This window comes from Pristis pectinata, chromosome 20 (assembly GCF_009764475.1).
Source record: "Pristis pectinata isolate sPriPec2 chromosome 20, sPriPec2.1.pri, whole genome shotgun sequence".
Taxonomy (NCBI): domain Eukaryota; kingdom Metazoa; phylum Chordata; class Chondrichthyes; order Rhinopristiformes; family Pristidae; genus Pristis; species Pristis pectinata.
Window position 1 is genome coordinate 30719404 of NC_067424.1, and position 12164 is coordinate 30731567.

General features: G+C 37.5%; 1 protein-coding gene across 5 annotated transcripts in view; it reads left to right on the plus strand.

Moving 5' to 3' along the window:
* LOC127580673 (homeodomain-interacting protein kinase 1-like) overlaps positions 1-12164 on the plus strand; it is a 90564-nt gene that overhangs the window by 43302 nt on the left and 35098 nt on the right. For all 5 annotated transcript variants that reach the window (XM_052034366.1, XM_052034367.1, XM_052034370.1 and 2 more), the window contains 2 exons: positions 3957-4076; positions 11126-11212. In XM_052034366.1, the coding sequence (XP_051890326.1) occupies positions 3957-4076; positions 11126-11212 (207 nt within the window). The remainder of the gene's footprint in view (positions 1-3956; positions 4077-11125; positions 11213-12164) is intronic.

Genomic DNA, 12164 nt, shown 5'->3' on the forward strand with positions numbered 1-12164 from the left:
ACTTAATATTGCATCCTGAAGGCTATAATGTTCCTTGTTAAAAGATAAGATGTTATTTCCATGATCTTAAATTGAACTTTGCTGGAACAGAGTGTAGTAGGTCAAAGGCAGGATGGTCAAAGTGGAATGGAGAATTAAAGTGACAGGCAACTGGAAGCTCATGATCACCTTTGTGGCTTGACAGCTCAAGGGTCAGCTTTTGAATCAGTAATGAATCAGTATGCAGTTGAAATTGTGCAAGTTTGAAATTTCTTTGACGGTGGTTTGCATGCATGTAAATATTGAGGAAACTTGGGGCCTGATTGTGATTACTACTGCTGGAATTATAAGGGTACTCGATTGAGTTGAGTAGGAAGCTTTACAGCAGTGACGTAGATGTTTAATCATTTGATTAATTTTGGGTCATTCATGCATTTGTATATTAAAGGTCCTTTACGATTTGGTCAGGCTCTATCTTTAATTTGGATAAATCATTGCTTTTTAAAAATTGTTATTTTTGGTAACAATTATGAAAAATGGAATCGTGCCTCCAAAGCAGCTGGAAATAGATGGGTATGATAGTGTTTTCCCTTATTAATGTGCAAATGTTTAAGGCCACTTTGCTGCTACCACCCAGAGATTAGCTGACTCAGCACAGGCGGGGGAATTGAAAATGAGACTTGTTAGTTATTGAGTCAAAGAAACTAAATTATATTGTTTCTAGTGTTTTAAGCTCCTTAAAACCCCCCAGCATACAAGTCTTGTTGTTGAGTTGACAGGTATCAGCTTAAATACAAGCTCATAGAATTTCTCCATCTGAATGTTTGACTAAACTTCCATCTTTAATATTTTTAAGACTCTTGATGGACTTCATTTCACAATATTTAGAAGTTCTACTAGGGTTAACAGTTTTTGACTTGAAAATTGTCATGTGGGAAAATTTTATAAATTAATAAATGTGAGAGAAATGCTAAAACTGCTGGTGCTGTTGTTTTATAATTTTATACAAATATCACTAAAACCATCTGTTTATTTAGGAACTGCATAGAAAGCTAGTGGCCAAAATTAAGATAAGGTAGGTGTATTGCACTTAATGCTTCCATTTCTGGGAAATTGAGCCCAGTAAGTGAATGTGAATTTGGCAACAGGTTTGCTTTTGTTCTAGTTAAAACAACTGATGGCTGCATTTATTGGCATCAACCTATCTGATGTGAAGTACTGATGGTTATTAGTTTTCTGTTTTGCACGTCAATTCATATTATTAGCAGATGATTCCATTTACTCTTCCATTGTTAAATATTAAGAGCATAAATAACAGGAGCAGCAATGGGCTCTAAGATTGTGACTGATCTGTATTTTCTTGCATCAACCTTTTTGGCACGAGGCACTGATGGCTGTTAGTTTTCTGTTACGTACATCAATTAATATTATTAGAGGTGACTGTATAAATCTTCTGTTCTTAAATATTCAAATCATAAGAAATAGGAACAGTAATATATCCTAAGATTGTGCTTGATCCGTATTTTCCTGTCTGTTTCCCATTACTCATAGCTCTCCTATTGTGTAAAACAAAATCTACCTTCCTCATTCTCATCCTTGAATATATTAAATAACTGCAGTTCTGAGATTTATTATCCTGAGAGAAGAAATTCTTTCTCGTCTCTGCTAAACAGATAACTCCTTATTCTGACACTGTGCTCAATACCCTAAATGAATTAATATAATAAGTTTAAGGCAAATATCTCAGAACATTCCTTCATTGTTTTTCCCTCCCTCAAATTTAAAATAAACATTTTGGGGGACACATACTTTTCCCACCATACAATTCCTCACCTCCATCTTTGATATCTTAGTAACCAGCAAAACTATGAGCTCTCGGCTCTAATTTGCCAAGGGGGTGTAAATTTGACAGTACTGGTGCATATGTTATCCAGAGTTGGATGTGCCTAGACCACCACAAACTGTATTAAAATATCCACTACTGCATGATGATCTTCGAGGGCATAGGTAACTTTAGGCTACTTTCCTTCAAGGTCAATTATCTCTTTCAGCTAGTCTCCCCTTCTACTTTCATGCTTGTGTCTAATGACAAGTATGAGAATACCATGGATTCATCATTAAAAAGATAGGCTCATTTGGCATTTTCTGCAGTTCACTATCCTTCCTATATACAACTGACATCTGCTTTTTTCCTCCAAATCATCCTAGTTTTAGAAGGTTGAATACACTTCTCCTTCAGGGTTGTTTCTTTGCAGTACAGCTTAATGGAACTACTGGTGTTCTGTTCTACTTTTACTCAACCTGGTCAGTATAAGTGCAGCTCTTTCATAATTATTACCTAAAATAACATTTTTAAAAGCAATGATTTATCCAAATTAAAGATAGAGCCTGACCAAAGCTTATACAAATGCATGAATGACCCAAAATTAATCAAATGATTAAACATCTATTTCACCACTGAGCTTCCTACTCAACTTAATCGAGTACCCTTGTAATTCCAGCAGTAGTAATCGCAATCAAGCCCCAAGTTTCCTCAACATTTACACGCATACATACCACGTAAAAGAAATTTCAGACTTGCACAATATCACAAACTGCATACTGATTCAAAAGCTGACCCTTGAGCTGTCAAGCCACAAAAGTGATCAAGAGCTTCCAGTTGCTTGGAGCTCCACAGTGTCACTCTGAGAGTCTAAATAACCCAATCTTAACACAACCCTTTTTGATACATGCTAGTCCTTGGTGGCATCACCTACATATGTGGGATGCTCTTATGTAAACTGAGAGAGCTTCAACCTTTCTACTATTCCTTGGGCCCTCCAATGTTCTCAGACCTTGTGACCTTTGCAAGACTGAAGCTGTTACTTTTGGTTTCCCATGTTATCTCCTTCAGGGAGTGGGTCAGTAGTGGTATTACCAACTTAAGCTTTGGACATCAGATCTCCCCACCCAAAGTACATTCTGTGGTCTAGCTTCCCCTTGATTCTTCTTCAGAATGGCGCTTAAGTGCAAGAATGAGCTTATCTGCTTAAGGAATATAACTGATGATCAGCAGGAGACTTCGTGGCTCACATTTGGCTTGATGACTTGAGACTTGATGGGTTCTGGAGTTAATATGAAGGATAGCAAGGCTTCTTCACATCCAAATGCTACTGTATTGCTGTCTTTGGGTATGTCTGTCTTTTTAATTGAGCAGGATGTATCTAGGGATGGAGATGGAGGTTGAGTCTGAAGCATTGCATATGATTACAATGCAGTTGCTGTGGTTATGCCAGACATTTGTTTGACCAGTCAATCAGATACATTTCCCAGTTTGGCACAGAGCTCACTGATGTGAGAGGTCTTTACAGGGTTATCTGGGCAGGATGTGCCTTTGTTCTTTCAGAATCTGTTGCCCAGTAGAGGCTAAATTATCTGTTTTGGAAAAGTGCAAACATAAAATTCTATTTTGATCTTTGCTTTTTTTTGCAGCATTTGTTCTTTGTCTGTATCAGGAGAAATAAAAATAACCTTATTTCTTGTTACTGTTTGTCGTATATTGTACACAAATTGGCAGTATTTTTTTCCTCCGTTCTTCTGAACTATAGTTCAAAATGTTAATTGAGTGTGAAATGCGATGGGATGCACTGAGTCTGGGGAGATATGATTATAAATACAAGTTTACATTTCTGATATTGTCCAAACTATTTTTCTCTTTACTGCGCTTCAGCTTTAACCTCCATGATTGTGAAAGCAATGGACCTTCTTTATTAATGCAAGTTTCCAAATTGTTTTTCTAATGACTGCTTGTACAGTTGGTGTGTGCTGAACTCGGTAGTGTTTAAACTTTGTGGGCGGAGGTTTGTTCGGGAGTGGGAGGGATGTGTGGGGGTGGGTTTTTTCCACGTGTGGGACTTTTCCAAAAACCTTGTATATTTTTTTTAAAAATTCCATTTGGAAGAAACTTTCATTTTTGCTCTTTCTGTACTTTCTTTCAGATTCGTTATATTTCCCAAACACAAGGTTTACCTACTGAGTATTTGCTAAGTGCAGGAACAAAGACGACAAGGTTTTTTAACAGAGATCCGGATTCAGGATATCCATTGTGGAAGCTCAAGGTTAATCATATCTATTTTTTAAAAAAATCTCTGTAGTCATCAAGGGTGATAAAAGTTACTCTTGCCAGTTATAGTTAAGTTTTAAGTTGTTGTTTGTTCTTTTTAAGCATCTTTACTTTGCATTTGCAGGCAACTAAAAAGTGCAGATTTTAGTAGATGAACTTTTAACTTCCATCATATTTTCAATGACTGATATTGAAGAGAAAAAGGGCTAAATAAGCATGTAAAAGTTACAAGTACATAACTATATCCACTGCAATTATGGAAACAGGATTGTCAGGTATAGGTGGAGTCTAAACGACTTGATATTTAATCAGATGCATGTTGGAACAGTATGGCAAAACAATGCCAGATGTTGATGTAATTGGCAAATTCTTTTTCTCCCCCTGAGAGGATTGGGTGTGAATATCAGCCTGAGAATCAGCCTTGGGTGTTCTAATTGGAGAATTTCCAGCATTACCATCTGCTAAATTCTCAGCTTTTTAACTGTTGCATCCTCACTTCTGGTAAAAGTTATCTAACTTCTGTGTTTGTCAGCAGAGATAAGTAATTATATAATTAATGCATCTAGTTCTCCTCTTGAGTAGTTTTGGTCAGCTTATAGTATTAATCAAAATTTACATTAATTTCATGGCCCCAGCAGCAGTGGACTAACTATTTTTAGTGTCTGTTGTCTGCAAGATTCACTACTGAACAATGTAACCTTTGAACAGCAAGACAGGAATAACAAAGGCTCCATGCGCTTTGCCAACTGCAGGAGTCTAGCTGTTGAAATTGCAATAAGATTTGGCATTTTAGATATTTGAAACTTAATTTCAGCTTCAGAATGCCACGTAGAGTGCAGTGACAAAGCCCAGTATTAGCGGGATTCCCCGGCATTACATAATGGTGCAGCTAGTTGATGTACAGTCTCAGTTCCAGTGACCCAGGTTCAATTCTGACCATTATTGCTGTCCATGTGTTTGCACATTCCCAAAGATGTGCAGGTTGGTAGATTATTTGACCACTGTAAATTGCCCCTAATGTGTAGATGAGTATCTGGGGAGACTTGATGGGTATGTGGGGAGAATAAAATTGGATTAGTGTAAAGGGTGAATGATGGTTGGTATGGATACTGTGGGTTGAAGGGCATATTTCCATGCAATAGGATACGGATTCTAATTTCATTTTGAGTCTTGTGCCAGGTTATACCTAGTGCAGAATTCAGGACCATTGATTTCAATGCCATTGGTAAGGCAAAGGTTTAGGAAGCAAAGTAGTATTTTTAAAAATGATGTCTGTTCTAAATTACTTGTATTTTTACATTTACATAACCTTGGGTATGGAGGGAGTGGGCCAGCAAGATCTGGGCTATTGTCTAAAAGCTGCTTGTTTTCAGGCAGCGTCTCCCTTTTGTCTGCAATGCCAGAAGCATTTGACAGTTTCCTGTGTCTGTTTTTCATTGTTCTAAAAAATTATTTGTACATTATTGCACCTACCTTGTCCTTCACCTACCTTACTAAACAGTACTTTGCCGAAGTACAGTGCCAAATACATCTGGGGATTGTAGATTCGATAATTTGATAAATTCTATTCTCTCCATTCTTTGCACTAAGAATATAAGAAATAATAGAATGAGTAGACCATCAGTCCTTTAAACCTGCACCAACATTCATTTGGATCTTTTGGTTCAATTTGCCATCCCTTAATATCCTATATTTATTAATTCCCTTCATATTCAAAAAATGTATTAATCAGTGGGAAAGCATTCCCCTTTCCCTCTCTCTGCTTTTATTTTCCCCCACCTGCCTGATGAAGAGGGTAGGTGTTTCCTTTGAGATAGCTACTGATGTTCCAAGATTTGTTTAATTTTAGTTATTGTAATATTTTATCGTAACTTGCTGTTACTGACCATTTTAATGCTAACATTCTTGTTTGTTTACTCGTGTACCATTCATAGACTCTCAGCTGTTCTTTGATTCCTGTAACCAGTTGCTAGGAGTGACAAAATCATTACATTTGATAGCTATGTGACTGAAATAGTCACAAACTAAAGTTTAGATTGTCATTACATTCAAACATTTAATAATGTGTTATTTTAGCCAGAATTCCTTTACAAGTGTAGCAGAAGTAAGATCCACTATCATGATTTCTCAACAGCAAACCTCCCTTTGATCTTAAAGGGCTATTAATTGCAACAGTTTGAAAATCAGGACTTGCCGTTATCATATTCTAATGTTTGGAAGAGATAATTATGGGAGAATTTAAAATACAGAAAGAGAAATGGCACAAAAATTAAATGCTTTGTTTTCCTCTACAATGACACAAATACTTTGCCAGAAAGACCTGAGAATCATGGGGCTAATGTGAATGAGGAACTGCGAGAAATGATTGTAAAGAAAAGTATGAGAAGTTTGGTGAGACAGAAAGCAATAAATCGCAAGCATCCAATGATCTGTATCACACAATTTCAAGAAGTTGCTATAGAGGTGGTGGATGCATTGGTTATCTTTCAACATTTTATGGACTCTAATGGTTCCTGCAAAAGGTGGCAAATGTGGCCTCACTATTTAAAAAGTGAGGAGAGAGCCTGTTAGCCTAATATCAGTAGTAGAGGAAATGCTGGAATCTATAATGAAGGACATAATAGAACCAGCAAAGAATAATAGGACAACCTATAACAGTTGTCATAGATTTATGAAATGGATGTCATGTTCAACTTGTCTATTGGAGTACTTCGAGGATATGAAAGGTAAAATAGACGGTGGAACCAATAGAAACAGTGTTTGGATTTTTAGACTCTTGATAAGGTCCTACATAGGAGATTAGTCTACAAGCTCATAGCATGTGCAGTTGAGTGTAATATACAGGCATAGATTGAGAATTGAAAAACGGAGCAAAGAGTGGGGAAGATGTGACTTATTCTATATCAGTAATTTGGCTAAGGGACCAAATGTCATATTTGTCAAGCTTGCTGATGGTGCAAAACTTAGTGAGATTGTGAGGAGGGTGGAGAATGACACAAGGCTTTGAGGATATGAACAAGCTAAGTGTGTGGGTGAGAATGTAACAGAATACAGTAAAGAAAAATGAAAGCTCATCAATTTTTGGAGCAGAAAACAAAAGCATAAATGCCATTGGAAAATGCTGAGACCTGGGTGTCCTTAGATAAGTCACTAAAAACCAATGTGCAGATACAGCAAGCAATTAGGATGGCAAATAGTATGTTGGCCTTGATAATGAAAAGATTTAATTTCAGGTGTAAACATGCCTCACTGCAATTATCTAGTGCCTTGAAGATGACACCTGATGAATTGCATGCAGCTTTGGTCTGCTTACATAGAAAAAGAATATACTTGGCATAGAGGGTGTCAACAAAGATGTATACCAGACTGGTTGCTGGAATGGTGGTTTTGCTGTGGAAGGAGAGATTGTGTAGACAAGGCTTGCATTCTCTAAAGAGTTGAGTAGAATGGTAAGAGATCTCCTTGAAATTTAAACCTCACAAGGCTTGACAGATTGTATACCAAGAGGATCTTTTCCCCGGGCTGATGAGTTTTTAACCACCGTCTCAGATTAAGGAGCAGATTGTTAGAGACTGAGATCAGAAATTTCTTCAATCACGATAGTGAATCTTTGGAATGCTTTACCTTGGTGTGTCCTGGAGTTTGGTTGTTGAGTTCATTCAAAGCAACATTCGATAGATTTCTGGATATTAAGGGAATTAAGGGATGTGGGGATAATGCAGGAAAAAGGAGCTGAGATAGAAGATCAGGCTCAAAGAACATAAGAATTAGGAGTAGGCCAATTGGCCTGATCAGCATGTTCTGCCATTTGTCAAGATCTTGCTGATGTTCTACCTTAGTGCAATTTTCCAACACTATCTCTATATCCCACGATTCCCTTAATGTTCAGAAATTAAAGTGCCAGAGACCCAGGTTCAGTCCTGACTTTGGGTGCTGTCTATGTGGAGTTTGTACATTCTCCCTGTGACCGTGTGGGTTACCTCTGGGTGCTCCAGTTTCCTTCCATATCCCAAAGAGTTGGTAGGTTAATTGGCCGCTGTAAATTATGTGTAGGTGAGTGGTAGAATCCAGGGAGACAATGTAGAGAATGGGGAGATAATGATGAGAATGTAGGAAGAATAATAAAAAAAAATGTTGTGTTGAATTAGTGCAAAAGAGTGGTTGACTCTGGGCTGGAGGGCCTGTTTCCCTAGCTGTATCTTTCTATCACTCTGTAAATCTATTGATCACTGCTTTGAATGAATACGGGACTGACTTCCACAGCCCTCTGGGGTAAAGAATTTCCATTTCCTTCTCTGGCTGAAGGAATTTCTCCTCGTCTCAGTCCTTCATGGCCTAGTCCTTATTCTAAATCTGTTCCCCCGATGCTAAACTCTTTAGCCAGGGGAAATATCGTTTCTGTATCTAGCCTATCAAGCCTTTTAAGAATTTTGTGTGGTTCGATGAGATCTCGCCTCATTCTTCTAAATAGTAGAGAATATAATTTCAGTCTACTCGTTCTCTCCTTGTATAGCAAACCTGCCATCTCTGGAATCAGTGCAGTGAAACTTCACTGCACATGTTCTATGACAAGGACATCCTTTCTTGAGTATGAACGCCAGAACTGCATATAATACTCAATGTATAGTATGCAATATAGCATGTACAGTCCTGTACAATTGCAGACACCTTTTATGCTTGTATTCAAATCTTGTGCTAAAATTGATGAACTGCAGATCCAGGGGCATAAATCTAAACAAAGGAAACCAAAAAGGCATGCAAGGTTAGATGTGGTTGATCGCTGCATCTAACCATCCATTTGTCCTCTTAATTGCTTGCTGTGCTTGCATGTGTGATTAAATACAGGCACACTTGGGTCCCTTTTAAACAGTAACACAACCCAATTTCTCAGCATTTAATAGATACTCAGCTTTTCTGTTATGTGCACCAAAGTGGATAACTCATTTTTCCACAATATATTCTATCCATTATATTGCCATATTCTTGTCCACATCCCTTTAAAGCCTCTACATCTTCCTCTTTACTAGTCACAGCTTGCCAACCTGAGAACATTGTTTGTTCCCACTGTTTTCTGTCTGATAATCGATTCTCAATTCATGTCGGTATATTATCCCTAATTCCATCTGCCCTAATCTTGTTTTATCAAAGGCCTTTTCAAAAATCCAAATGCACCACATCAACAGGCTCGCCTTTGTATATTGTAGTAGTCATATACTTTCTTGTAAAAAGTTCTGGATTAGTTGAACATGATTTCCTGTGTATAAACCTACATTGTCTCTCTCAATCCTATTACTCTCTTCAAAGTGTACTATTATTCTGTCCTTCATTATAGATTTAAGCATTTTCTCTAGCACCAGACTGACAGGTTGGCAGTTCCCCATTTTCTCTCTCTTAAACAGTGGGGTCATATTTACTATCCTCTAGTCCGTAAGAACAATTCTAGCATCAGTGGAATTCTGTAAGATGACAACCAGAGCATCCGTCGCCTCCAGAGACAGCCCTTTCAGAATTCTGAGATGCAAGTCATTGGATCTTGATGTATCAGCTTTCTAGCTCACCAACCACTAGTACTTTGTTTTTGACTAATGCTTGGTTCCTTCTCTTCCTTTCCAGTTGGACCTTTTGATTCTCTAATATGTCTGGCAGTTTTTTGTGAAGGCTGATGTAAAGTGTTTAATCCTTTTGCCATTTCTTCCCATTATAAATTCTTCTGCCTCTGTCTGTAAGGGGACACACTGATCTTTTTCTCTTTGTGCACCTATTGAATGTCTTGCAGTCCATTTTTGTGTTTCTGTCGTATTCTATCATGCCTTATTAATTTCTTGGTCCTCTTTCGAGTTCTAAAAATGCTTCCAGTCTTCAAGCCTACTATTACTTCTGGCAACATTACAAGTATTTTGCTTTGATTTAATACTATCTCTAATTTCTCTTGTCAGCCGCAGATGAATCACACATCACTTGGCATCTTAGAGGATCTTTTTTTGCAACTTGTGCACTATTTCTTTAAATGCTAACCATTGCCTGTCTGCCATTGTACCTTTCAATCAACCACTTCTAACCATCTTTTCATGCCTTTATAGCTTTCTTTGTTTGGATTCAAGTTCCTGGGTCTATAGTTCATCAATTTTAAACAATGTCAAATTCTATCACGTTGTGGTCACTCTTTCCCAAAGCTACCTCAATGACTAGCTTATTAATTAACCATTTCCAATTATAGAAAACAAGATCCAAAATAACCTTTTCCTTTCTTCTGATTTGATCTAAAGTGTCTTGTATACATTCTATTAATTCATTTCCACCTTATTGGAGGCAAATTTGATTTTGGCAATTTATACATAGGTTAAGGTCTCTCATGATTACTGTATTACTCCTGATTTATGTCAAGTCCAATATTGCAACCACTATTTGGTGGCCTATAAATAACTCCTACCACTGTTTTCTGCTATTTGCTATTTCTTAACTCAACCCAAAGTGATTCTAGCTCTACTTAAGGATCTGGCAAGCTGTGGTCACTTTTCATCACTGTACTGATCTCCTTTATTTAGAGTGCTGTATCACTCTTCCTTTTTGCCTTTCCTTCCTTAAAAAAAAATCATCAAATGCCCTGGAATATTCAGTTCCTAACTTTGGTCACCCAACAGCCATGTTTCCACAATGGAGGTTAGATCATATCTATTTGCTTTTATTTATGTCATTTTAACTTTTTCCTGTATTTCAGCCCCCTTGGCTGCTTAACATTTGTTTTTGCCATCTACTTATTTAGCTTACTACTTTTCTAACTTCCCCTTCCTGCAATTTTGTTCTTTCCAAATTCACAAAATCCCCAGTGCACGAACATAATTGTATTTAGACCTTGTGGCAAATGGATTTGCACGCCTTTTGGGGGAGGGGTAGGGGGGGTAGTAGTAGGAGCTAAATTCTCTATTTGGCGCAAAGTGCACATTTAACTGCCTGTGTTTATGTATGTTGTTGTTACTGTGCCTTAATAAACTTCCATTATTTGTAAGTTTTTCTTTTATCTGGAGTGGGTTTTTTTCTATTTAGACACCAGAAGAGCACGAGTTAGAGACAGGGATCAAATCGAAGGAAGCAAGAAAGTATATTTTCAACTGTTTGGATGATATGGCTCAGGTAAGCATGGAATTTGAACATCAGCTTGCTGCAAGATGTGAAATAATTTTAAATTCCATCTGTAAGAAAAATAACATGTTAATTAGCTATTCAGATGTCATTTAAGAAAATATTGCACAAAGCACTAACCTGAGTTTATGCATTGAAATAAAAATTGTTTCTGAACTATTTTCTTTTGTAAATCAGTGACACACACATTTTGCTCACGAGCAGAATTCCTGATCCTGACAGCACAAGAGGAGCACTGATTAATTGTGGTTTTAATTCCATTGTAAAACTATGATAGAATATTGATTTTTTTTTTAGTATAAAAGCAAAACCTTTTTGCTTTGACTGGGATTGGTGCAAAGAGAAAAACAATGAAGGAGAGTGGAGTGAGAATGATGTCCCAAGTTAATGAGAGTCAATCAAACTGAGCCCTGGCTTTCAGTCATAAGAGCAGAGCCAGGCTTTTTACCAGGAAAAGAGGAGACCAAAGCCATTGCCTTCAGTTTGCCCCATAAATGCAATTCCTTAGTTGCTGATAACTTTTCCCTTTCTTTGGAAATCTGTCTGAATCTAAAACTTGATTAGGTTTTAGACAAAATATTTTTATCATCCCTGAGAGACACCTTTTTTTCTATGTCTGTAACATCACCTGCTTTTGCCCTAGTTGAAGAACTATCAATTTACTCAAGGGTACTCCTACAAATGCAGTTGGGTGGACCATTCTTGGGTTTCGATTTGGGTAATAATGAAGGATATGATAGTATATGACTTGAAGTCAGCCTTTTAGGTGGTAGAGCTCCCATGGGTCTGCTGCCCTGTTCTTGATAGTAGATACCATGAGTTTGAGAGATGTTGGAAACCCAGGGTGAATAACAGCAGTGCATTTTGTCCATGGCAATCACTGCAGCCACAGTGTGATCGTGGAGGGAATGACTGTGTTGTGGGAGGAATGTCTGTCATTGAA